This window comes from Blennius ocellaris (assembly GCF_963422515.1).
Source record: "Blennius ocellaris genome assembly, chromosome: 21".
NCBI classification, from domain to species: domain Eukaryota; kingdom Metazoa; phylum Chordata; class Actinopteri; order Blenniiformes; family Blenniidae; genus Blennius; species Blennius ocellaris.
This window is the reverse complement of record NC_137670.1, coordinates 12,467,517-12,495,106: the sequence shown is the minus strand read 5'-3', so window position 1 is coordinate 12,495,106 and position 27,590 is coordinate 12,467,517. Positions and strand designations below refer to the sequence as shown.

The following is a 27,590-nucleotide window of genomic DNA, read 5'->3' as shown; positions in this document are numbered from 1 at the left end:
AGCCTCTTAGTGTTACGTGGAGCTACAAAGTGAAAAAAACAACAAAAAAACATGAGATGGATACTGTGACAAAGTCTGATTTTAAAATGACATCAGTTCGAACAAAAAGCGTCAACTTGTGCAACGTTTCGTTCAACTTCCGGACTTCCACTCAAACAACACAGTTCCGTTGCTTAGGGGGAAGAATGAGCTCAAACTGTGTTCTGTTCCTGCTGTCGACCGCTCGCAATAAAGAATTACTGCAAACAAATATACAAATTAATAATCAGAGCTCACTAACCTGTGACTTCAGAAAATGTGTAGCCACGGCTGCTGACGTTCTCAAACACAGTGAAGAGAGTGAACGAGTATTTTGTTCCAGCAGTCAGATCAGGAACCACAGTTTGTATCCGATCAGTTGAATCAGTGATATTAATCTCATTGTTGTCATATTTCAGGGTATATGTTGAGATGTTGTCGACCCTTCCCCACTGCAGAGCAATACTGCTCTCGTCCTGGTTCACCAGTTCCACACTCAGGACATCTTTAGGAGCTGAAATTGACGGCATAATATGCAAAAAGCAATCAAAGGTGGTAATAGCTTTCATAGAAAATAATAAAAATTAGTATTTGACATCCACACCAGTTTACATTAACGAAGACATTGTTAATTGGAATAAAAAAAAACTAAGTTGATTAAAGGCTTCATGTGCTAAACAAAATGTGGTGGTCAGATTGTTTATCACGTTCAACAAGGAGATGATCAAATCATTGGCATATATTTACATGTTTGTAACTCTTTTAGCAGGATTACGTCAAAACAACTGCATGGATTTTATTTTTTTAAATTTTCACCACAGATAGATATTAGGCCATGAAAGATTCCATTACATTTTAGAGATGATCCAGATCTGGATCCGGATTTCATTTTAAAGGCTTCTAAGGATTACGTCAAAACAAATTGACGGATTTTCACCAAATTTTCCTCACTGATAGATGTTCGGCCGGCGAAAACCCCTTTGATAGTGAGAGGTGATCCAGATCCGGATCCCTTTTGTTTTCTGAGTCCATGTCAGTCTTTGGCAGACGTCAGAAATCTCTGATTGCTCTTGTTTCCATTTAATTCAATGTCCATTAAATGAATGAAATAGCACAATAACTGAAAAACCTGATCCGTGTAGCACAAAGTTGTCAGGTGAGTTGTGTATAAAATTCTAATTTACAGCAACATAAAATATATCAAGGAATCAGAGCTCACAAACCTGTGACTTCAGAAAATGTGTAGCCATTGCTCTTGACGTTCTCAAACACAGTGAAGAGAGAAAACAAGTATCTTGTTCCAGCAGTCAGATCAGAAACCACAGTTTGTATCCGATCAGTTGAATCAGTGATATTAATCTCATTGTTGTCATATTTCAGGGTATATGTTGAGATGTTGTCGACCCTTCCCCACTGCAGAGCAATACTGCTCTCGTCCTGGTTCACCAGTTCCACACTCAGGACATCTTTAGGAGCTGAAATTGACGGCATAATATGCAAAAAGCAATCAAAGGTGGTAATAGCTTTCATAGAAAATAATAAAAATTAGTATTTGACATCCACACCAGTTTACATTAACGAAGACATTGTTAATTGGAATAAAAAAAAACTAAGTTGATTAAAGGCTTCATGTGCTAAACAAAATGTGGTGGTCAGATTGTTTATCACGTTCAACAAGGAGATGATCAAATCATTGGCATATATTTACATGTTTGTAACTCTTTTAGCAGGATTACGTCAAAACAACTGCATGGATTTTATTTTTTTAAATTTTCACCACAGATAGATATTAGGCCATGAAAGATTCCATTACATTTTAGAGATGATCCAGATCTGGATCCGGATTTCATTTTAAAGGCTTCTAAGGATTACGTCAAAACAAATTGACGGATTTTCACCAAATTTTCCTCACTGATAGATGTTCGGCCGGCGAAAACCACTTTAATAGTGAGAGGTGATCCAGATCCGGATCCCTTTTGTTTTCTGAGTCCATGTCAGTCTTTGGCAGACGTCAGAAATCTCTGATTGCTCTTGTTTCCATTTAATTCAATGTCCATTAAATGAATGAAATAGCACAATAACTGAAAAACCTGATCCGTGTAGCACAAAGTTGTCAGGTGAGTTGTATATAAAATTCTAATTTACAGCAACATAAAATATATCAAGGAATCAGAGCTTACAAACCTGTGACTTCAAAAAATGTGTAGCCATTGCTCTTGACGTTCTCAAACACAGTGAAGAGAGTGAACCAGTATTTTGTTCCAGCAGTCAGATCAGAAACCACAGTTTGTATCCGATCAGCTGAATCAGTGATATTAATCTCATTGTTGTCATATTTCAGGGTATATGTTGAGATGTTGTCGACCCTTCCCCACTGCAGAGCAATACTGCTCTCATCCTGGTTCACCAGTTCCACACTCAGGACATCTTTAGGAGCTGAAATTTATGGCATAATATGCAAAAAGCAATCAAAGGTGGTAATAGCTTTCATAGAAAATAATAAAAATTTGTATTTGACATCCACACCAGTTTACATTAACGAAGACACATTGTTAATTGGAATTAAAAAAAACTAAGTTGATTAAAGGCTTCATGTGCTAAACAAAATGTGGTGGTCAGATTGTTTATCACGTTCAACAAGGAGATGATAAAATCATTGGCGTACATTTACATGTTTGTAACTCTTTTAGCAGGATTACGTCAAAACAACTGCATGGATTTTATTTTTTTAAATTTTCACCACAGATAGATATTAGGCCATGAAAGATTCCATTACATTTTAGAGATGATCCAGATCTGGATCCGGATTTCATTTTAAAGGCTTCTAAGGATTACGTCAAAACTAATTGACGGATTTTCACCAAATTTTCCTCACTGATAGATGTTCGGCCGGCGAAAACCCCTTTGATAGTGAGAGGTGATCCAGATCCGGATCCCTTTTGTTTTCTGAGTCCATGTCAGTCTTTGGCAGACGTCAGAAATCTCTGATTGCTCTTGTTTCCATTTAATTCAATGTCCATTAAATGAATGAAATAGCACAATAACTGAAAAACCTGATCCGTGTAGCACAAAGTTGTCAGGTGAGTTGTATATAAAATTCTAATTTACAGCAACATAAAATATATCAAGGAATCAGAGCTTACAAACCTGTGACTTCAAAAAATGTGTAGCCATTGCTCTTGACGTTCTCAAACACAGTGAAGAGAGTGAACCAGTATTTTGTTCCAGCAGTCAGATCAGAAACCACAGTTTGTATCCGATCAGCTGAATCAGTGATATTAATCTCATTGTTGTCATATTTCAGGGTATATGTTGAGATGTTGTCGACCCTTCCCCACTGCAGAGCAATACTGCTCTCATCCTGGTTCACCAGTTCCACACTCAGGACATCTTTAGGAGCTGAAATTTACGGCATAATATGCAAAAAGCAATCAAAGGTGGTAATAGCTTTCATAGAAAATAATAAAAATTTGTATTTGACATCCACACCAGTTTACATTAACGAAGACACATTGTTAATTGGAATTAAAAAAAACTAAGTTGATTAAAGGCTTCATGTGCTAAACAAAATGTGGTGGTCAGATTGTTTATCACGTTCAACAAGGAGATGATAAAATCATTGGCGTACATTTACATGTTTGTAACTCTTTTAGCAGGATTACGTCAAAACAACTGCATGGATTTTATTTTTTTAAATTTTCACCACAGATAGATATTAGGCCATGAAAGATTCCATTACATTTTAGAGATGATCCAGATCTGGATCCGGATTTCATTTTAAAGGCTTCTAAGGATTACGTCAAAACTAATTGACGGATTTTCACCAAATTTTCCTCACTGATAGATGTTCGGCCGGCGAAAACCACTTTAATAGTGAGAGGTGATCCAGATCCGGATCCCTTTTGTTTTCTGAGTCCATGTCAGTCTTTGGCAGACGTCAGAAATCTCTGATTGCTCTTGTTTCCATTTAATTCAATGTCCATTAAATGAATGAAATAGTACAATAACTGAAAAACCTGATCCGTGTAGCACAAAGTTGTCAGGTGAGTTGTATATAAAATTCTAATTTACAGCAACATAAAATATATCAAGGAATCAGAGCTTACAAACCTGTGACTTCAAAAAATGTGTAGCCATTGCTCTTGACGTTCTCAAACACAGTGAAGAGAGTGAACCAGTATTTTGTTCCAGCAGTCAGATCAGAAACCACAGTTTGTAACCGATCAGCTGAATCAGTGATATTAATCTCATTGTTGTCATATTTCAGGGTATATGTTGAGATGCTGCCGACCCTTTCCCACTGCAGAGTTAGATTGTTCTCAGTCCTGTTCACCAGTTCCACACGCAGGACATCTTTAGGAGCTGAAAAGATGATAATTGACAGTTTTATTTGAGATAAGCGAGTTTTAACAACTGCAACAATCATTCATTAACAAGCCCCTTAATAAAGATTAAAGAAACAAAAAAAACCAACAAAGTTAATTTATGATTGATTGTTAAACAAATGAAATATTTCTCTGCCCACGATCAGAAACTCCACAACCTGTTTAAAAGAACAACTTTGGAAAAAGCAGTTTGTGGCGTTAATAGTAGATTACAAGTACAAATCCATGCGATGACTCAATACTGACAGACAGTTTACCTGTCGGAGCCGTAAATGTTGTGCCCTTGCTTGTGAGTCCTCCATCCATTGTGAAGACGGTGAACGAGTACAGCGTTCCAGCCGTCAGCTGAGAAACCAAATATTCTACTGATGGTCCATTTGGCTCGTTGATTCTCGCCGTTTTGTTTATCCCATTATTGTGCAACTCATATGTTGCGATATTATCGACTTTGTCCCACTTCAGACCTATACTGACTTCAGTCTGGCTCACCACTGTCACTTTTCCAACATCACCGGGAGCTGAAAGGATGAGAAGTTGATTAGTCAGACAGATTAGTCCAGAAATACTGAACTGACAAAAAAAAAAAAAGCGTGAAACACTAATTGTGTTCAATTTCAAATTTCAAATGTTTAATATCACAACGGAGGAAATACAGTGAGTCCTGCTTACGTTTTCCTGGTGTTGTCGGTGGTAATGATTCAGTTGGTGCCGGTGTTGGTGTTGAACTTTTGGAAAACGGTGTTGTTGAGTCAGCTACACCCTAAAAAGTAAATTAAGAACCATTGCAGTGAAAGAAGGTCCAATTCTCACAAATTTTACTTTTACAGCTGACAAAACACCAAATCGGAGCTGCACAGTTGAAAATGTAATTTCAGGGGGATTAAAGACAATATCATGTTCTGCTTGGATTTCAGTAGTTTCAGTATATATATATATATATATGTAAATAAATGTAAATATATATATATATGGTTCATCCTGTCTCCTTTGATATATACAATAGAGAAGAAGACAAACCAGCTCAGTCTTTTCTAAAACAGACAACAGCAACATAACAATAAAGACCAAACATATCAACTGGCTCAGACAAAGCTTTCTTTGTTCAGGCTTTTGTGTCTCGAACAAATGCAAAAGAAATGATGCAATGTGAGACAATGAATTCATATTTCACCATTTTTTTAAAAAAAAAGTCCACGATGTTAAAGTTGTGCAATCGGTAGATTTGTGCGGAACAGTTGTATTTCGGAGTCGACAGTCCAAACCTGCGGCAGCCGCTACGGCTTCGACCAGTTTCCTTTTCCTGACAGCAACTTTTTCAATAAACCACAATCAACCTGTTCCAGAAACAGAGAAAGGAAATACTTACCAAAAGTAGACTCGAGAAGACGCACAGCACCAAGAGCTCCGGGGGACTTTTGAAAGATAAACGCTTCATCCTTGTCCAGGATCTCAGTCCATACTCCGACTATGACCGTAGTAAATTCCCAGCTTTTCTCAGAGCAAACTTTCTATGTTCTGCTTCCAGAAGGAGAACTCATTTATTTACAAAATCAACACTCGAGGGTCACAAAGAATGCCTGCGAGCCCGGGGTTATACAAGTCCAATGTTAATGTAATCCCAGAGGTGTTGACTTTTAATTCTTAACCCAGTCCTCCTTGTGTAACCTCTGATCCCTTCATATCAGTGATGAAGTAAATAGCGACGGTACTTCTCCTTTCTGGCCTTGAACTGCCACACAGACCTTTGCTCCGCCTGCTACTTCCTTATTAACGGTCATAGTGTGACGCTTGTGAGAATGGATGGCAGTTTCACATGTTGTTTGGGCCATCGTCATTTTATATTTGCATTCTGTAATGCACTGGTGTCCCATTCACGTGGCTGAATATAGGAGGTATTTCAGTAGAAGCCACAGATAGATCCTTTAAATACTAATCAAGGTAAATCATGTTTGTTTTGTTCCAGCCTTGTTAGTCAGTTAATATCTTAGAAGAAATCACTGTCTCTTCATCTAAACTCATTTTAGGTTTAGTGTTAGGGTTTTTTTTTTTTTTGCCAGTCTCGGTACACTGTGACACTGAAGGCTTTCTTGTGGTGGAGCTCTGTGAGCAGGCAGAACAACTCGCTACCAAAACAGTGAAGTCACAGCATTTATGGCGTCATATTATGAGCTAGGCTCAATAAAAGTGCTGATATGCCAAATACAAATACTGTTCACCAGGGAAACAGGAGGGGGAAGTTAGTTGACATTCATGACTGTAAATAGTTTACTTCTATTATTTAAAATATATGATTCCACTCATGCAAATGCTACACACAGGCTTCCATGTTTGTTAACAAGCTTGGCAAAGACGTCTTTTGCAACACAATCATGTTCAGCATTTGCACGTCCAGAATTGTATGATAATGGAGGAAGTGAGGTGTCTTTAGCATTTTTTTTTTTTTTTAAATATACATAGTGATCTGAAATTTGTACTCTAAAGTTGCCTTGTAATGATATATTAGTTTTCAGGACCATTTGTGAGAAATGGTGCAGGGGTGTTGAGATTGAACATCATACATCAATGAATGTTTCCATTCTGCAGTTTGATTTGTTACATTTGATTTAACTTTGGTTGAAATCGCTTTCGGTAACTGAAACTTGTACGGTGAAGTGACTCAGCTCAACAATGCAGAAAGTTATGCAAATACGGGAAAACTTCCATTGAGTCTCTTATTTTTTTGTTTTAGTATCTTTGACCTTTATCACACTTCATTGCTGTTGCACCACCTTCTTTTCCCTCTCTATTTATTTAGCCACTCCTGCAACTATACATCAATAAAGGAAAATCTCTTCTTACTGCAAGACAAAACCATAACATTTTGTATAAAACTATAACCTGCACTCTAATCTCAAGGGACTATTTTGAGGCGCTTCACTAAAAAGAAGAAGTAAGAAGCAGAAAAAAGAAGAACTGACAGTAATTAATAAATAAATTAAGTTGCGTTTATAAGTCACAATAAAATAGGGTGACGAGGAAGTAATGTGTTGTAATGGAATGGTTTCTGTCATGACATGATAAAACTACAAAGGAAAGCACAGACTAGTGACTGACAATGATGAAGAGGGTCGGACACAGGCTGGGTTAGTGGTCTGTTTGCAGGGAGTTTGCATGCCTTCCTGTGCATGCATGAGCTTTTTCTGAATACTCTGGTTTCCTCCCACTGTGCAAATGACTCATCACTCTCAAATGTTTTTGCTTTTACTTTGTCAATTGTTAAGATTTCCCTGAAACCCTCACTTGATGAGCAGTATAGAAGATGTGTGGATGGTGACGAGCAGGCTCAAGACCTGCCTTTCTAATTTCGCTTTTAATCAATTCACTTATTGTTTTATTTTTAATTCAACCAATGTTTTAGTTAAATTTCTTTATTCTAGTTATTGATTGTAAGAACTGTTTTTATATTTTGTGTGTGTGTGTGTGGGGGGGGGGGGTGTATCTTTGTGGTTATTCTGTATTTTATTATGTTTCATTTCAAACATCTAAAGCACATAATACAATGTCTGAAAAGTGCTCTATAGGTCAAGTTTGATTTGATGAGAAAATGAAAGGTAAAAGTGATCAATTTAAGAGTCTGGCCGTGCACACAAATTAGAATAGCCTACTAATACTTTATATGAAATAAAAATACAAATATTTCCAAGGCACACACCTGTGCAGACATTTACAGACATGCATCACACAGCTCATTTTAGGGTAACTAATTATTCTCAAAGCATTTATGGACTGTAGAAGAAGAAAAAAAAAAACAAGCTCCCACAGGTAGAAGATGACAATTACATGAGAAAATGTACTCCGAAAAAAATAAAAATAAAGTGAGAATCTGATGTGCGCCTAATGACGATGCCACTCCTGCGCAGTAGGTGGCGGTATGCATCAGAAACTTGCTTGCGCCTCCTCACAATGCAGACAGAAGAAGAGAGGGACACAACAAGAGGAGGGGGTCGTCGCGTCGTGGCTTGTAAACAAGTAAGTCTGATCTTCTACTGTTAACTCTCATTTCTTTCTGGCTGGATTGACTTTACCTTCACACGCAAGGTGAGCTGCACGAACGAGCAGGAGGCATGTGATCGGTGGTCATGCTGATAGGACTGCTAATTTACGAGCTAACGGACGCTAATGTTATCTAAGAAAGAATCTCATAACAACGAGTCGCCACCCTCAGGGGAACTGGGAACGAATTGTGTTTGAATTCGTCTGGTTTCGAAGTGCTTTTTCGACGATCAAGTTGAACTCTGTGGCATTTAAACGTTGATTATAGCCTCTTTAATCACCTGTGTGGAGATATGGGACAGCCCACCTGAACACATGACTTCAGGGGGGCTGGTGTCTCACTCGCCTCTTAAATATCGGCTGCAAATTGGAGCTCACTCCACAAGGTGAGCGAAAACGTGTCCGTCGGTTTAGTTCAAGCAAATAGAGGTGAGCTTTCCTTCAACTTTGTGTTTGAGAGTTTGGGTTTTTGTTTTTGTTTTGTTTTTTTCCGTTTTGCCAGGGCTATGCGCGACCTGAATGGTTCATCTGTCTTAAAGCTGATTTGTTTTTGTCTGTTTTAGAGATGCAGTCTGTGGTGAGACAAAACCTCCACTCCGACACCGAAGGAGACCTCAATAAACTGGTCAACCTGAAGCTCAATGCTTCCTACACTTACCTCTCCCTGGTATGGTTACTAAACGAGTACTCTGTGTATTCTTCTATTGGCCTCTTTAACATTCGTATTGCTGAATCTGTGTGTTCTTTGTCTCTTTTAGGGGATGTACTTTGACAGGGACGATGTTGCTCTGCCAAAGTTCTCCAGTTTCTTCCTGGAACGCTCGGTGAAAGAGAGGGAGCAAGCTGAGAAGTTGCTCGAGTACCAGAACGTGAGAGGCGGACGAATTCTGCTTCAGACCATTGCTGTACGTCCCAATTGTTTTGTGTTGAGGCGGGTGTTTTTCTTGCCGTGTGAATCTATTCGAGTATCAACTTTTGTGTTGCAGAAACCAACCAGAGAGGATTGGAGAGGTGGCCTGGACGCAATGTCCTTTTCCCTGGAGTACCAGAAGTCCCTAAACGCATGCGTGCTTGATGTGCATCGCAGAGCGGGCGGCCACACTGATCCGCATGTAAGTCTACCGTGAAATTAAGGTTAATGGTCTTGTATATCATAACTTGATAAAATACCTGTCTTGCTGCTTACTCATCTTTCCATCTTGTTTTTTTTTTTTAGCTGTGTGATTTCCTTGAGCAGCATTTCCTCTCCGACAGTCATGACACCATCAAGAAGCTGGGCGACTACGTCGGCAGCCTGACGCGCATCACTGGATCCGAGACCCACGGTCCTATGGGAGAATACCTCTTTGATAAACACACTCTGTAAACGTCACGGTAATTTGGTGACGTCAACTCCAAATTTTATGAAGTTACAAGAACGCATTTTGTTTCCGTTAAAGTGATCATTTGCAGCGTTTTCACAGTTTACAGAGACCTTCTGCCAGTGGTACAAAATGAATTTGGTGCAAGTTACTACGAAAAATACCTCAACCAGTGGAAATAATGCTGTCTGTGATCTGGTGTTCCAAACTGCCACTTACCTAAGCTGTTTAATGTGAGTCACGTGTTCATCTGGACTAAGCTATCTCATGTTTCATGCATTCCAATGTCAGGTGTCAACATTTACACACAATTTTGTAAAGGGGAGTAAATTTTTACATGTTCAAAAATATTTAGATTTGGGAGAAAAAAAATGCTCTAAATCCATTAAAGAGTGATCATGCTGACAACATCCTGTGTGGTTTTCTTTTAAGTTGGTTTCACAAAGAAACTTTCAGTTCAGTCGCCTGATACAGCCTGAGGACACTTTGTTGCGTCTGCTCCTATAGAACATTGTAAAGATAACGCTGAGACTTTGCTTACTCACTGTGGGGTGGGCGCTTAATGTTTGACATCGAGCTAACGGACTGTTTGTGGTTGAAAATGTCTACCCTGCGTCGTGCAAATTATATGCTTCAGCAAAGATAACATGCACTTGCGGCACTCCGACAATGGTGCGTCACCATGAGGAAAACATCATATTAAGTTCTTTTCATGGTTCAGCTGCATTGTAGTGATCGTGCCCACAATTTAGTAAAAATATTTGTAGCTTTGAAACATGAAACGGAACTATTTTTCATATTGAAGTGAGGAAACTATTTGGGGAAATGAGCAGTTCGCTATTATGAATAAAATGAAATATCATGCAGACACAATACAGATGTGTTAATTGGCAGAAAGCAACTCAATTTAGTTGCCACTTGTTTTCCTTTTGTAGTTCAGTATGTAAACACTGGTAATGTATTGAAGCGACTGGGGTTGGTCACTGAGATCTCCAGATGTGGCGGCGCTAAACACGCGGCACCGTGCCTGTGGATTACTTTTCCCCACAGCCCTCTAGATGAAACTGTGTTCTGTACAGTAAAATAGTAAGCCAAGGGACGGTGGGATATCCACCGTCTCTGATAGACGATTGGCTGCGAGTCGAGCTATGCTGGAGGGATTAGTAAAGAGCTGGACGCACTACAATCTCCTCAGTCTGATGGATAAACACAACCAATGCTGCCATCAATGTAATGAACACTTTCCCTCCTCACGTGAGAAAACGTCTTCAATTTCTCAACCTGTTGGGATTGTTAGCGACACAACAGCGATGTACGGAAAAAGCAGAGCGATGGGTCTTTATGCCTCTTCAGCCACATGCAAAGCAACAGATGTGTTGTCAAGCCTTCTAATATCAGCAGGAGGGGTAGGGGGGATTAAATGACAGCACTACTCGAGTGATTTGTCAGTGCGTTCGCGTTGATAGAAAGGGTTGCACAGAGCCTGTCAGTCGGGAGCCAACAGAAAACGAAAGGATTTCTAGGTGTCTGTGTGTGTGTGTGTGTGTATGAGTGTGAGGGGCTCCTACAAACCAAAAGGGAAGAGACAAGAACTGCACTAAAAATTAAAAGGTGTTGTGACAGACGTCCGGTATAAAGGGAATTAAAGGAACATATCAACAGGTAAGATTATTTGGCACTTAAGGCATTTTTAATGCGATCAATTGTAATACCAATACAGTGCAACATATCTTAAAATAATTGAAAGCTAAAAATAGTTTTTCAAATGTATTCTAAACTAGAAATATACCAATGTTTATTTGTAACAATGTGATGTCATTTGTTTTGTTTTTTCTTGAATCAGAATCTCTCCTTCACTAGTTGCCATCAAGAGTATTGATGTTTAACATGTAAAATATTACATCCTAAAAATATTATTTGTGTTGTTAGTCCAGATAATGTGGGAAATTATTTAGATTTAAATTTCAAATGAAAAGAGTGGCGATCCTTTCAGTAATTCTCTGAGCTTTATTGAATTGAATTGAATGTAGTCAATTCTTAAAACAATAAACATCATAGGGGACTTTCTCGAAGAGAACAATGAATTTGGGTGAGGAGAATAAAGGGAAAACACCAACCACTATTTATTAAAGCTCATAGAATCTGGGACTTTGGATTAATATTGTAGTCCTGGAGTTTAATCCAGTCCCCAGCAGAGACAGTGACGCGAGAAAAAAAAAAAAATGGGGATGGGATGAACATGGGAGTGAGAGCATGGGTTATGGAATGGAGGAATTGGCGGAGTATGAGAGTAACAGAGGGATTAGGGTCAGCCATGTTGAGCATCTGGCTTAGAGATGTCCTATGCTCTTCAACTGCACCGCAACACATGAACACAAGGATTACATGGCGTGCATGTGGTGTTGTGCTACCACCGGCCGCGGGAGCCAACTCGCCCGAGGGCACGAGCAGGCAAAGCGGAATGTGAACAACTGTCCCGGTTTCTCCTCTTCCTCACAGCTGACATGAGGCTGGTCGGTGGCGGGGTCCGGGTCCGGAGGGCCGCGGAGCCGCCCGAGCCCGAATCGGAAGAGGCGACAGAGCCGGCTCATCATGAGCACTCTCACTCCGAACATCACGAGCACGCGCACACAGAACATCACCCTGGACACGACTACAACCACATGAAAGACAAGTTCATGAACGAACTGACTCATCTGCCAAGTAAGACATTCCCAGGGCGTCCGGCGACGTCACGGTGATGCAGGGCCGAGTGGAATTGCTGGGAAACGATGACCAGGATTATGTTTCGTTTTTTTGGGGGGGGGTCAAATTCAGCACAAAATGAAGAATGAGTTGATAGAAATATGAGGGGGAGTCAAATGTACATCATAATCATCTTCCCTTTAAATGTATGACAGCTCATGATTCTGAGAGTAAAGCACTTGATGACGAGCTGCTGCTGCTGGCGCCGCGGTCGTTCTGCGGCCACTCCCCGCTGAATGAGTGTCATTATCTCGCCAAACACTTGCGCTGCAAACTGCCGTGAGATAAGAGCCTGAAAAAGTTGCGGTCCAAGTCGCTCCGGTGGCAAAGCACTAAAACCCATGATTTCATATTTGAGATGACATAGTTTGGCTCTCTTCCCTGAACTTCCACGTTTCATGGTTCAGATTTAATAGACAATTATTAAAGTAGATTATTTTAATCTCTGCTTCACCTGATGTTAAAGCTCAGCAAGATTTAATAAAGCCTTTGGTGGTGAATTCGAATTTATAGTTTGATTTTGTATTAATTATTTTACTTAGAAAGCATGGATGATTTATGTTTTAATGTTTATCGTGTTACTATTGTGGATATAAACTGAGGATGTGATCCAACCTGTCCCCTCAATATATTCACTCATGTGCTCATCTTCATGTTGCAGTTCCCATGTGGGCCGTGGGAGCCATCGTTGTGTTGGTCCTGGCTTTGGTGGCGTGCTTCATCTTCTGTGTTTTCAAAAAATGCTTTGCGAAAAAGAAAAAGCCTAAAAAAGTGAGAGAGAGGAAGGCCGGCAGGCGCCGGAAGGAAAAGGAAGGTGAAGGAGAGACTGGCGAGAAGGTAAAGCAGGAATAAATGACCTGATTTCAGATCTTTGTGAGGATTTCAGTGCACTGGCGTCTGTGTCTTTCAGGAGGGGGAGGTGAAGAAGGAAGGCGAGGAAGAGGAGAAAGAGCAGGAGAAGCTGGGGAAGCTGGAGTTTTCTTTGGACTACAACTTTACAGATACCCAGGTTGGTAATGCACAGAAGACTCGGCGTGATCTGAGGGCACCTCCACATTGTCTTCATCTTCTCTTACTGACAATTGTTTTGTTTTTGCTCTGAAGCTCATAGTGGGCATTCTTCAGGCTCAGGACCTGGCTGCGATGGACATGGGGGGAACTTCAGACCCTTATGTCAAAGTGTTTTTGTTGCCAGATAAAAAAAAGAAGTATGAGACCAAGGTTCAGCGCAAAAACCTTTGCCCCGTTTTCAACGAGACCTTCATCTTTAAGGTAGCCCACCTTCCTGTTGTAGGATGGCACCAAAAAATTAAAATCTATTAAAAAATATCTATTGCGTATCACACATCTAACATCTGCACTCTCGTTCTAGATTCCGTATGCCGAGTTGGGTGGAAAGACATTGGTGTTGCAAGTTTTTGACTTTGATCGTTTCTCCAAGCACGATATGATCGGCGAAATAAAGATTCCCATGAACAGTGTTGATTTGGGCCAGCCGATGCAACAGTGGAGGGACTTGGAGAGTGGCGAGAAGGAGGAGGTATGAAAATACAGCAACTTGTAACTCACATGCCGTGAATGAGTTTCTGAATTGTTTTGCATGAAAATGATCACAAACGTTTCTTCCCAGCAGGAAAAACTTGGAGATATATGCATTTCTCTACGATATGTACCGACTGCTGGTAAACTGACTGTGAACATCATGGAGGCGAAAAATCTGAAGAAAATGGACGTTGGTGGCTTATCAGGTACCTGAGCAGGATGCCAGTGATTATTAAGTCCAGCAAGGAGGTGAAAGAGTCGCACGAAACACGTCTCACCTTTTATTCTTCTTTCGTAAGACCCGTATGTGAAGATCGTCCTGCAACAGAATGGGAAGCGGATCAAGAAGAAGAAAACAACAGTCAAGAAGAACACGCTCAATCCTTACTTTAATGAGAGTTTCAGCTTTGAAGTCCCTTTTGAGCAAATACAGGTGGGTTTTATAGTGTGTGATCAGCCGATGATGAAGACAATCCAGGGGCTGATGATTGGATAAGATACTTTTCCTTCTTTCGCAGAAAGTGCAGGTGGTCATCACAGTGTTTGACTATGATAAACTGGGGAGCAACGACCCCATTGGAAAGACCTTCATGGGTTACGGGGCTACAGGGGTCGGACTGCGCCACTGGTCGGACATGCTGGCCAACCCCAGACGCCCAGTGGCCCAGTGGCACACGCTCCTGCCGGAGGAGGAAGTCGACGCAGCTGTCAAAGCAAAACCCCGTTAAAGGAGGATCGGGTGCTGCCATCAGACCTAATGTTCAACTTTATGTTTCCTCTAACTGCCTGATTTATTTACCTTGTTTGTTTCTTTTCTGATACTTTATTGTGTGTGTAGGTGGGTACTTCAGCATGTGTGATGTACAGACTTTTTTTTTTTTATATCTAATTGTTCTGAAGACCTCGACTTCCCTAATTTACTCCCATATACCGTAATAAATCTGTCTGTGTACAGTACTTGGGAAACACTTTCCTGTAAATGTGCATTTTTTTTTTCGTGAATTGCTTTGTAAATGTGGATGTATAGAAGAATGAGTCACAGAAATATCTGATGTTATGTACACTGAGCCTTTTTGTTGCGCATTTTGTATCTCTGTGAGTCCCGATAAATTGAAACAAACCTTCAGTGGACATCTCACATCACGTCAGTCTTTCCTTCATTCGTTATGTTTACTGAATGCAAATCCAATTTCTGTTCTTTGTGTTGTTCTTCACTTGTTTTTACGCTCCATGTGACTTTACATGAGGGATCAAAGGTGAATTTGCTGTTTACATTACGTGCAACATGGGACTTCTCAAACAAGTCCACTGTACAAACACAAATGGGTTTTCAAGAGGTGCATTCACTCTAATTCTATGCACTCCTGCATTCTAAAGGATAAAGATAATATAACTTAGAAAAGTGCGTTCTCTATTAAGCAATAGGTTATTTCGCCATTCATGAAATTAAATGACAATTATGGTGAATTTAAGTAATTTTGCACTTTCAACATCACTCATTTAGTTTTTACTAATTCCATGACACACATCAAGCAAATATGTGAGCATTATTGTCAATGAAGGAAAATCGATCCACATTGATCTGATGATTCTGCAACAAAATTAAAAACTGAACTAAAACTTTTATCTTCATGTAAATTTGTAAAACATAGAAGGAGTCACTTGTGACTGGATGACATGTGAAGGGTCCCAGATACATCACGTAAAGGCAAATAGTATTCGGTTTGGATAGATTGGCAACAATTCTACTTTTGGCATGTTCCCATGACATATTGCCTTAAAGAATGCATTTGGTTGAGTTATATTTAAGAGTTGTTGTGTAGTTTTAATAACTCCTCACACTTTCATGTTTTCCAGTGGCTTGGAAAGCTGACACCAAGTAGATAAACTCCAGTCTCATTACTACAACCACTCCCTACATTCTCACTGTTTTACTAGCCTCCTCCCACACACACAGTCTCTCTTTTGTTGTCCTCGCCTCCATTTCCTCATCTTTAATGCAAATCTCCACATTTCCATGTTTCCAATTCCCTCTATATTCTCAATGCAGATCAAAACGTCACCTAAATATCAAAACATTCACAAATGATCGCTGAATATGTCAGAATAAATGAGGAAGGCTGTGTGATCTGCCATCTCATCGGTTGGCGGCGCCACGTCAGCCCAGTCTGAATGCGTTGCCTAGCAACAGGGGCCAAACTTTCTGCCAGCACGACTCTGTAAACTTCACTCAGCTGTCCTCTTGAACCGTTCAGGTGGGATTTCTACTGATGTTTTTGTTTAAATGTATTTATTTTACCGTCGCTTGTGGGGTTTGAAGTAAGTGGCGGGTTCGTGCACCTAAAAAAAAAAAAAACACAGCCACGTTTGAAAGCTCGTAGCTGATTAGCCCGTTAACGGTAGTTCATATTAGCCGCATGCTAACCATAAAGACGCACGTGAAGTGCACGTTTACCTCCTCGCGGGTTTTCCTCGTGTTCAAACCACCACTTGAGCACTTTGCATTGTGTTTATTGTGCAGGATGAGCGCTGGACGTGCGTCGGAGGGCTCGGGCTGCGTCACCTGGTGGGGCTTCAGTCCTGCGCGCGACCTGCTCAGGATGGGTGAGAGTCGGAGGCGCGCGCACGCGCATCCTAATAGTGACGGGAAGTGATGCGACAGAGCCAATTTTCATGTACTGGTGTTCTATTTATGAGGAAAATAATGTGAAACTTTGCATAAAACTCACTAGTAATTTTCGAAACAGCTGTGGTTCATTTCATAGAGCTGCTGAACCCCAAATAGAGTTCTTTGCATGACCGTGTGAGAGATTACACAAGACAATGACAAAAGGGAAACTCATCCAGGGAGCAGCTTCTGGTAATCATTTGCAATAATTTGTTCGCCATTTGCTCCAGTTATTCATCAGTTATCTTCTGTTTCAGTGGCATCATAGCTTTTCTGCTGCTGTCTCTGCCTCTTCATGGACACACTTCATCAGTCAAAAGAAAGAGACGAGCAAAAATGGCTCCACCTCCTTATGTGTTCTTATGGTTCACTTCAAAAAGTCGTCTTCATGGGCCGTTTCAATCGTGATTCGTCTGAGTTTAGTGGTGAAGAGTACCAAGCCTTTTTTATAGTTGGTCTGTGTTCTTGTTACACACAAAACATTCACTATAATAACAGTAAATGCATTTTCATGCTATTGCTTCAATAATGATAATATAATATGTCATGTATATTCATAGGATGTATCAGTAGCATATAATTAAACAGGGATGTGGATGATAAATGTCATCTTTTCTTAGGGATCCTTCAGCGTTGTATTATTGCAATAATGTTAATTGATTTAATGTATTTTATAAGAAGGCATCTCTTTAGGTTTTATGATACAACTTGAAACCCATTCACAAATGTACACAAACCAGTAATCAAGTTTCATGTGATAGTGATTTCTCTGTTTAAAAATAAGTCCTCTATATTTGTTACTTCACTTCCTCAAACTCAACTATGACTTCCTCTTTAAAGTAACATTCTTTTTCACATCCTGTTTGCCATTTTCACACTGAATTAAAATGCGTCTGCATCATATTTATTCCATGTAAAACCTTTATTCATTGCTAAAAACTATATCTTTTGTGATTCTGTTTTAAAGCTATGCACAGCTGTTATTTTAAAAGCCCACTCGGTTTTAAATCCAAAACGCCTGCAAAGAGCCATCCATGAATCTTCTTTATGCAACTTGAGTTAGTACACATGTGTACAACTTGGAAATTGTGCACGCTTTGTGTCTCCGTGCTCAGGTCCGATGAAACATGACAGAGACGCTAATGTCTTACTGGTCGGCAGTGGAGATCCGCGGCACATTCTCAAGACAATCGCCGGTTTGCAGGGAAAGCAAAAGCTTCATGTGAGTCTCCTAAACTCTTCCCAGTGTGAACAGATGTCTGCCCCTCCCATGAGCTTACATTCTCCCTTCTCTGCTGCACTGCAGGTGTGGGTGATAGAAAACAGCATGGAGGTGGTGGCGAGACAGCTGCTGCTCCTCTACCTTGCACTTGTTCCTCAGGAAAACATGGGAAACAACGGTGGGTGGGACTTTCATGAATTGTTAATTGACTAAAAAAAGCATTAATCACTAGATGTGTGCGAGACTATCAGGTGTTTTTTGTTTGTTTGTAAAACTTTAGAGAAGACAGAGATTTTCCTAGAGGTCTTTGGGAACAGTGAAATCCGCGGCCAGACAGAGGAGGCTCTGCGACGAGCAGCCGGTCAGCTCTCCCTGTCCGTTACCGAAAGTGTGGAGGGAGCCACTCACGACTGTCTGAACACGAGTCTTCTCAAGGTACAAACCTCTGTTGAATAAACGTGTGCGTTTCTAGTATGATGTCATATATATGACATTGGACGCGAGGCCCTATTCAGACAAACCCATTTAATTCTGGTATTGAAACCAATGTCACTGTGTATTTCTACAGTTTAAAGAGCGAGACCAACTCGTCCGAATCTTCAAGTCCTGGACCCAACCGTGGTCTTCATCATCTTCGTCTGAGCATCCCGCTCCCCTGTCGATGTCCAGAGCCTGGGATCATCGTGTCAGACAGCATCTGGGAACTCGCTATGACTCCAGGGAAGGCTGCTTTGACTGGGACCTCGTCATGAAGCTGCATGAGAAAGGGGTATTTATTTATTGTTTCTAGTTGTGGTGTCTTTGACCAACCCGAGGCTATAGGTTCTGCTACTTTGATGATGAACTGAGACGTTTTTGTGGCGTCCCACCAAATAAATTCTCTCTACAAAACATGATTATTCTTTCAAAATAAAATAGCACAGCCTATAAAGGTGTATTTTTATGTTTTGCTGTATCATCGGCTGCGGTTATGAGGTTTTAGTCAAGAACAGGAGACTTTTACAATATCTTCTTTAGCTTTTGTAGTTGTTGTTTTTTTTGCTTTTACCTATTTTATTATTTTAGTGACTTTATGTGTTTTGACAATGACCTTTCAGTTGAGATTCAAGTAATTCCATAAGTTGGAAGGTTTTTTTTTATTTAAATTTTAGTTAGATTAGCTGTTTTTCCTTCCCCCACTTTGTATTTATTTTTGCAGTGTTAAAAGAGTTCATTCACGTATAGGGACTAAAGAGTCGCATGTGGCTCATGTTTTAAACTATGACTTTTCTTTTAATAACCTCACTTGATCTTTATTAGCTTAAGATTGCATTATATTGTAAAGACTGTTTTAATGAAACTACTTTCCACTTGTTGTCATTTTATGTTCTAAAAAAAGAAATCATTTTGGGATCCCAGTTGCAAATGTTTACTAAGAAATGTTCAGGAATCATAAGCACGTCTTATGGTTTACATTTTTAAGTTCCCAAACACATGTTTCACACAGTAAAACCTCATTAATGATCTTATATAGTACAATTTTTCTTTTCACTTTTCTTATGGACAGCTCCTGAGTCGTGTGACCCATTTTTTTTTAAGACAAACACACAGAGATACTTTAGATATTTTTAAGCAATCGGCAGGTTTGTTCATCTCCGGACTGTCTGCAGTGTGGCGTCATCAGCAAACAGCAATATATACGATGGCGAGAGCAGGGGCTGGCATTCGAAATGAGGGAAGGTGTTTACCAAACGACCAATGCAAGTTTGCTCTCCTCAAGAGTTTTTAGTCAGGTAAGTGAATGACTGTTTGTGTACACGGTGGGGGAATGAGAGAAAAATGAAAGGTCTTTGAAGACAAAGCTTCATTTTGTGTGTTTGTTTCAACAGAGAGGGGTCAAAGTGGCCGTCAAGGGCTACTGGGGAGACATTGTTTCCAGCCCTTACCTCTCTTTTGGCATTGAAACCGATGACCAGAGTCTGCTGAAGACAAACAATGGGCAACACACCAAGGTGAAACACACGGAATACATACTGGACTGCAGTTTGTCCCCACTTCTGCTTCATTATATACTACCGGTAATACAAGTGAGACGATTTGCATCTCTTCTTGCTATCTGATCCACAGACAGCCCAGGATATCTCAGTAGCAAACGTGCAGGAATTGTTCCAGTCCCTGTCCAGTAGACGGGGCTGCCCCACCACTTCTCAGCCTCACACAGTAGCAGAGGATTCAACCACACCAGCTCATCTAAACAACTCTATTAATGGTAAAAATAAATAAAATAGAATAAACTGCTGAACAGAGCAAGTGAACAACAGTTCAGAGCCAAAACAACAACAACCCACACAATTACATTTGCTGGAGTTTGAATGGGCGATAAAGAGCATGATGTTTCACCTCTAAACTCTCCTCAAATCCTCTCCAGACTTGATGCATCTGAACGGCGTCTCAGTGACCTTCCTGCCTTCGGACTCTCTGCAGAAACTGCCCCAAAAAGAGAAATACGCCCACTTCTTCAACAGCCTTTACTTCTCTGCCAGGTAAGATGATTTTTTTATTTTTTTTTCTTGTTCTCAAATAGCTCATGTGACCTTCATGAATCGGATTCTTTTGAGCATCCGTCCACCTGCTGGCCTGCAGACGACTGCTGACCACGTTTCGTCTCTGTGTTTCTGTCTCCTGGTCGATCGCTGCTGTAAAGCTGTGTGCACCAGTTGGGCCCGACGACGAGACAGATTGCAGCACCAGACGCCGTGCTTGTCGTGGAGTTGGCCAAGTGAGGGTTTTTATAGTAACAGGGCTTGTTACCATGGTGACAGCGCTGTCACTTGCAATACCGTACTGTATTTTTCTTTTGGGTGTATTGTTTATTTGTGTTTGCCTCATCCCAAATTGAGGATTACCAACAGCTCCATTTTGGAAAGCCGTCATTGTGACGACTGTGGTTGTTTTTGTGTGTCCCAGGTACATATTGGATCTGAACAAAGAGCAAGAAGCCGGCTTTGCAAACAAAGTGACGAGCATTGCATTGGAGGCTGCATTTGAACCGTGGCATGGGGAAGACAGGGAAGATGTTCACGCAGTTTTCATACAGCAGAAGAATGGAAAAAGTGCTTCATTTTAATTAGTGAGAAAATCCAAGAAGTAGCAGGAGACCTGAGGCGGTATATTGATATTTGTCAATGTTTCGTTCTGGATATGCAACAGTAATAATCTCCTTTCTATTGGAGTTCGAATGACGTGCATTTAGTTAACTACAGATGAATGTTTAAGTGGATGATTTTCAACACACAACATCTCTTACTTAGCACAAATAAGTAACACTGCAAAGCTGTCTGTCTTCAAACTAAGTAAAACAAACAAAAAAAAAAACACAGATCGTCATCTCGCTTCTTTGCGCCTCCGGTGTGTATGCGCGAGCTCACTTCCAGCGACCTCCGACCTTCCCCTTGCCGTGGACCTTTTTGCTGCAACGAGAGGAGAGAGCAGTCAGAATTAGTTAGAAAGGGAAGTAGCACCATTTCCCTTTCTGCTCCGTCGCTTTATGGAAATCATGTCTGATTTGGACATCCTGTTCATGAAGTGTGAAATGCTTCAGAACTGTGACTGGCATTTCCTGCGTGCGTCGCTGTTGTTGTTGTTGTTGCCATTCTAATGTGTGATGTGTTTGCGTTGTCAAAGCAAAGAAGCTCTGAACTTCACGTGCGGCACAGAAGATACCAACTCACAATTTCTGTGCATGTTGAATTCTGTTCAGGAGGACATTGATCTGAAAAGAAAATTACAAACGGTCACCAATTGTTCTTTAAAAAAGAAAAACAGCTTAGTGTATTCTCAGCACCTCACCTCATACTTCTGCCTCCACATCTTCTCCGTCAGGTCAAACTTCTCAGACTCCAGCTGGTAGATCCGCTCCCACATCTCTTTGGCGCGCTCTCTAAAGACACACCAAGCGTATGCGTTTTGTGTCAAGGGACGGCGCGCGCAAGACTTCACCAGCTGGCATTTGTTTACATACATCTTGGTGGCATTGACCCACAAAACATATTTAAAGTCCTGAATAAACGGACTCTGCTTTTGGAGTAGGGAAAAGACACAGTATATATAAACACATAACAATATAGACGTGTGTGTTATTGTCTGCCTTGTGATAGAATGGAATAGATTTGGCTATATGATTGAGTTCTACATCTCTACAATACAATGTTGTATTTAAATAAAGAGTACAGTAAAATATGACGAGTGAGGTTTAATGGGTAAATGTTTCTAACAGATATCGTCACTTGATATACTTGTCTGTGTGCATGGCTGAAGTTCAAGCTCAGTTGAACTTATTTTGAAGACATCGTGTCGTAAAACATACTGCCAAACACTTTTGTTGTTGCTTTTATAACAAATGCTACATAAATAAAAACAGGCACAACTTTGTATCTGTTTTTATTCTAGTATTTTCTTCACTTCACAATAATTAAGAAGAAAACAAGTTGACATCTATGGTTAATTTCGTCATCCTGCCTTGTTTGTGTTATTTATTTGTGTTACTTCTTTTTCAGCTCACAGCTTAATATTCCCAGTCTAATTCCAGTTTGGGAGGTTTGCATGTTCTCCCCGTGCATGTGTGACTTAAATCAGTGCTGGATGGTTAAAGAGCACATCAGTCTTGCGTGAACTCTGAGCTGACCTCAGGCCGTCCTCTCTCAGGTCCTCGATAGCCAGCGGCTTGCGTCTTTCTGCCAGAGTCTTCTTCTTGATTTCCCTCGCGGTTTGTCTTTTGCCTCGCTTCAGCTCCGCCTACAAGAAACGAACACGTTTGGACTGATGCACCAGAAATGCACCTCACATTCTTGCTGCCCACGTACTGCATGTATCGCACTGACCTTTGCCAGGAACCCTCCAAAGTGAGCCCCCATGTTGGACAGCACTTTCTTCTTCTTCGCCTCGTCCTCTGCCCTCTTCTTTGCCTCCTCCTCCTCCTTCCTCTGTCGCTCCTCCTGAAAAAAAGTCACTTTGCATCTGGTCACTGCTGTTCCCTCCCGCTGTTTACTCGGACATTGATTCCCCGCTGCTGTTGATCCAAGCGGATTATTTACATGAGCAGCATATGCAATAAAATGATTAATTACTGCAATCCTCGTCTGTCTGTCCCGCTCTTTTTCAGCTCTCACGCGCTGCTGCTCGGCTCTCTCTGCTCGCCGCCGCTCCTGTAGCAGGGAAAAAAATTAAAAAATAAATCCCCTCATCTGGATGTTGACACATGTCATTTCATTCACTGATAGCCTGGACGGGTAAATCCCTCATCCTCACAAACAAGTGGACAAATGGAGAAAGATTACAATTCTGTCTTTGAGCCCAATCAGCTCTTCTTCCTCTTTCTTCCTTTGCTCAAAGTGGACATCAATCAGAGTTTGGAGCTCGAGGAGATCTTTCTCCATCCTCTTCCTATGGATGTCCTAGCAGGGAGCGGGGGATTGACAGATTAAGATTATTTGTCGTCGTGTTGATGGTACTTGCAGTCATTCTCTTGACGGAACATACATCAAAGTCAACCCTCTCCCCTTCTGGGATCTTGGGAGCAGCGAGCTGTGTCACCAGTGTCCTGCAAACACACCTGTTTTAAATACCACACTTTGAATCTCACTCTATTTTACATGTCAGTGGTTTTTTTTCTTTGTGGTACTTACTTGTATTTGGGGCGTTCTTCTTCAGCGTGGCAGGCAGAAGAACAATGCGAGAGTGAATGAGATGATTGGAAAACACACAAAAAAACATGATGGAATTTCAACCAGTTGTAGAAAACACAGCACCAGTTACGTTCCAGTTACTTCAAGTACCAAGCTACTTTTTCTATTTCTCAATTTGTGAGTATCTGCTACTGCAATGAAGTACTAGTTTTCAGTTACTGTTAAAGTATCTCGACCACAACAGTATTTAAACCATTAACTACTAACTTTGGCTATTATCAAGCATTTATTTCTATTCACAGCTCATAACTATTGCCAAGTACTGATTATTAAATTTTAACTAAAGTAATTCCATAAAGCAGCAACGAGTGAGTTTAATGGGAAGCAAGTCTCTTCAGTTTCATCAGTACATTGAAAACACATCGTGAGGGACTCACCTCCTTCTCCCTGCTCCTCATCTTCATCTGGACACAAGTAAAGCAAGAGTGTGAATGAGTTGAGGGAAAATATTGGACATTAACTAATCAAATGAGTGACTTACCATCCTGATGCCCTCTGAATAAAATAACAATCACATTGAATATGTTAGAAATGTCATTAAACAATAACATTGTGAATTTTAAACATAGAAAAGTTTAAGGATCAGAAACAACTCACCCATTCTCCTCAAGGTATGACATGGTGATACTAAAATATAAACAACAAATACAAACAACATTATTTATACTTTATTAATAACAAAGTGTGCAGTTGGATATTATCCAAATCGTAATTTGCAAGCAAGATGTGTTGATATAAACTGCCGGTTCCAAAGCAATAATACACAATACATCAGGTTCAATTGAGCACATTTACAACTTCACTGGTTTTTATAGTAATTCATGCTTTTTCTTTTTTAAATTTGAAGGACTTGACAAGTTTGCTCTGTTTTTACCATCCCTACATGACACTTTTGGTTTTTGCTACCCACACTGAGGAATACTTTAAAAATATGAATTGTAATTTCTTTGCCATTTTTACTCGCACAAATATAAAGAAAATCAATGTGGGGATTTTTCTGGATTATAACACCTCAATTAATTGAAACAGGCAGTTCCAAAACAGTAATACATAATACATGGAGTATTGTGTATTCTATATTGTGACCTTGTGAACTCAGCAGATATTATATAAAATATTTATATATGCACAAGTTATTTGCTCAGATGTAATTTGCGTGTTGTAGAGAGCAGTTAGCACTACTTTGTGCTAACTGCAAAATTAGGGAAATTTGTTTTTACGTTTTTAGATTATATGACTGTAAAAATAACCGTCCAACTTTTCAATTACATTCGAATTGATTGTTATTTTTTGTTCTGCAAGGCGCCTCTATATTCATTTTATAATGATTCTATCCCTCTATGGATGACTGAGCTTTTCCTTGAGAAATTAAAAAAAGTGTATGTTTGACTCTCAAAGCTCAAAATAGTTTTGTTCTAGAGGCTGGAGGCACAATAGACTGTCGAAGCATCCTGTTGCCCAGGATAGGATTGAGGAACCAGCTGTCCAATCCTTCTTCTTTAATTTGATTTACAGGAGAGAATGTGGGATGGAGAGATTAAGCCGATCGGCTGGCTGCTATTAACACCAGCCAAGTACTCTATTATTATTTCATCTGCTTGTAGTTCCACTAAACTGAAAGGATTTCTGTATGCGAGTGCAGCCTCATACATATTTTGGAAGTTATGACTACTACAGCTGATTTCAGACACATATTTCAAGCAAGAGCTACAGTCCTGAGATGAGCAGCAGTTAAAGTGACCAGGCGGAGAAATGTGTGTCTGGCTCGGCGCTCGAGTGAAAGGCCAATTTTCAGAACACTAATTTCAATGCAAACAACAAAGAGCCCTCTCAGACCACTTGCCTTTGAGCGCATTAATGTAGGAGATTAAAAGCTGAGGGGGGTCTTTCAGATCCGTCCATAGTTAGTTTTTAGCCAAGCCATCTCAGCATATGAGCATGTGAATCTGAATAAACAGGACCGCGGACTGAAGACAAATGAAGGATTTGCCAGAGGAATTCACTGCATGTTGTCCAGCAGGAAACGTCGACAGAGACACCGAGGGCACCAAGAATAACTTCCATTGATGGATCACATTTACTTTCAAAGACATATTACAACTTTTCTTTTACTATTCCCACTTGACCAATTAGTGGACACAGGCACCAAATACACAGATCAGCCAAAACATCAGAACCGTCTGACTAAAATAGTGTGTTGAGCCACATTCCTGTGAATATTATTATTATTTTTCCATCAACCTCTTTCTGCCGAATATATCACAGGAAGCAGGCGCAGACAACAAGACAGCTGGTGCTCAATTGGGAAAAATCCTCCAATCCCAAGTTTGGTGGTAAAATCCTTCATCTCGCCCCCTCAAGAGAGGGAAAGTCAAATTGCTTCCAGTGGAGTCTGAGCCCCCTTCCATGACATCCCTGCATGTAAAGTGTGTTAAAAATGCTCAAGTGTTAAAATGCGTTACATAAGTAAAGTCAAACTTTTCAGTTTTAATAATTATGGATTTATGTTTCCAGATCTCAAAATATAATAAAAAAATGTTTTAAAGCTAAATATTTGAGATGTGATTCTACACACACTGTTAAAAAAGTGACATAGCAGCACAGATTTCATCGACATGACACATAATACACTGAGTAATCAGGACAAGCATAAGCTTGGATTTATTTTTGGGATATCATTCAAAGCACTGCGAGAGAATAATATCAATCAGTTTTCCATCTCCAATTAATCATCGGCTTTTCGTCAATTTTAGAAAAATAATGATCTTCATTTGTTCTATTCAACATGTGTAGCATCTAAAACGTGCAAAAATGATCTAAAGACAGAATCCAGTGATGTGCATGGTCACATATGAAGCACATAATAGAAAAACCAAGTTTTTTTTGGGACTGTCTCTATGTGTTAAAATAGCAAAGCACCTACCTGATCTGCAAAAGAAGGGATGAGCCGATGACAGGAGGAGTGAGAACTGGAGGGGAAACACAGCTTTATATATATGGTCCTCTGGGGTAACACAGGGCAGTGTGTGTGTGTGTGTGTGTGTGTGTGTGTGTGTGTGTGTGTGTGTGTGTGTGTGTGTGTGTGTGTGTGTGTGTGTGTGAGAGAGAGAGAGAGAGTGAGCGAGAGAGAGTTTTAATCACTTTGTGGGGGTAGTTACAAATTGTGGAGGGCTGTTCTTTTTGTTTATTTGTTGGGGGAGGGGTTTATATTATCATTAAGTTAAGATAATGACCCGACTTCGACCATCCTTGTGTGTGAATGTGTCTCATCATTTACAACAGCGCAGGACTATGCAAGGATTATTGGCGGCTTTTGGGGGCATAAATGGAAGTGTGACTGGCAGGATAATGACAAAAGGGCTCGTAGCTGACCTCACTGCTGGAAAAAGGCATTGAAGGACAGGCGGCAGGAGACCAGACTGTCGTAGAAGAAAAAAAGATTGTCAGTGATGTTTCCTGATATATCAATGTATGAAGAAAAAACAGAAAAAAATGTACACTTTTTCATTACATTCTATGTGAAAAAAAACAAAAAAATATTGAAAAACATTAATAAACAATTAAAAAAAATTTTTTTTCTTACGACTGCAGTGTCTAGAATTTTATGAACTGTAGCAAAAAAAAAGACTGGTTTTAAGTTAACTTAAGCAATCATAATTATATGTATTCCTAAAGTTGTACTGTACAGTGTGTTGAGCTGGAGGTCACAAACTCATAAAGCACCATAACTACATGTTTTTTTACTCCAATTATCCCCCCCCCCTACATCTATTTTGCTGTTATAGCATATACTGCCAGTGCTTTGGGTGTTGCTTGTAAAAAGGGTTCCAAAGGTGCCTTTTGTTTAAAAAAAAAAAAAAAAAAAAAAAAAAATATATATATATATATATATAT

At 40.1% G+C, this 27,590-nt stretch overlaps 4 protein-coding genes across 4 annotated transcripts; 3 read left to right on the top strand and 1 right to left on the bottom strand.

Annotated features, from left to right (window-relative positions):
- Positions 1-8,354: 8,354 nt before the first annotated feature.
- On the top strand, positions 8,355-10,204 carry LOC308146087 (ferritin, lower subunit). The gene is made up of 5 exons (XM_080517736.1): positions 8,355-8,411; positions 8,999-9,102; positions 9,194-9,340; positions 9,422-9,547; positions 9,652-10,204. The coding sequence occupies exons 2-5, from the start codon at positions 9,001-9,003 to the stop codon at positions 9,799-9,801; spliced, it is 525 nt and encodes a 174-aa protein (XP_080373862.1). The 5' UTR covers positions 8,355-8,411; positions 8,999-9,000; the 3' UTR covers positions 9,802-10,204.
- Positions 10,205-12,300: 2,096 nt separating this feature from the next.
- On the top strand, positions 12,301-14,811 carry syt5b (synaptotagmin Vb; the record flags this gene model as incomplete). Its single annotated transcript, XM_080517726.1, has 8 exons — positions 12,301-12,499; positions 13,203-13,378; positions 13,452-13,550; positions 13,646-13,813; positions 13,914-14,081; positions 14,175-14,289; positions 14,383-14,516; positions 14,602-14,811. 8 exons carry the CDS (start codon positions 12,301-12,303, stop codon positions 14,809-14,811), a joined length of 1,269 nt encoding a protein of 422 aa, XP_080373852.1.
- Positions 14,812-16,605: 1,794 nt separating this feature from the next.
- On the top strand, positions 16,606-21,079 carry dnaaf3l (dynein axonemal assembly factor 3 like; the record flags this gene model as incomplete). Its single annotated transcript, XM_080517065.1, has 11 exons — positions 16,606-16,687; positions 17,867-17,973; positions 18,058-18,151; positions 18,254-18,408; positions 18,542-18,742; positions 19,623-19,745; positions 19,842-19,964; positions 20,080-20,221; positions 20,381-20,495; positions 20,657-20,731; positions 20,920-21,079. The coding sequence occupies 11 exons, from the start codon at positions 16,606-16,608 to the stop codon at positions 21,077-21,079; spliced, it is 1,377 nt and encodes a 458-aa protein (XP_080373191.1).
- Positions 21,080-21,236: 157 nt separating this feature from the next.
- On the bottom strand, positions 21,237-23,402 carry LOC308146091 (troponin T, slow skeletal muscle-like). The gene is made up of 7 exons (XM_080517740.1): positions 23,289-23,402; positions 23,079-23,156; positions 22,833-22,946; positions 22,637-22,746; positions 21,802-21,892; positions 21,684-21,724; positions 21,237-21,422 (listed from the first exon to the last, which is right to left on the bottom strand). The coding sequence occupies exons 1-7, from the start codon at positions 23,385-23,387 to the stop codon at positions 21,377-21,379; spliced, it is 579 nt and encodes a 192-aa protein (XP_080373866.1). The 5' UTR covers positions 23,388-23,402; the 3' UTR covers positions 21,237-21,376.
- Positions 23,403-27,590: the final 4,188 nt, after the last annotated feature.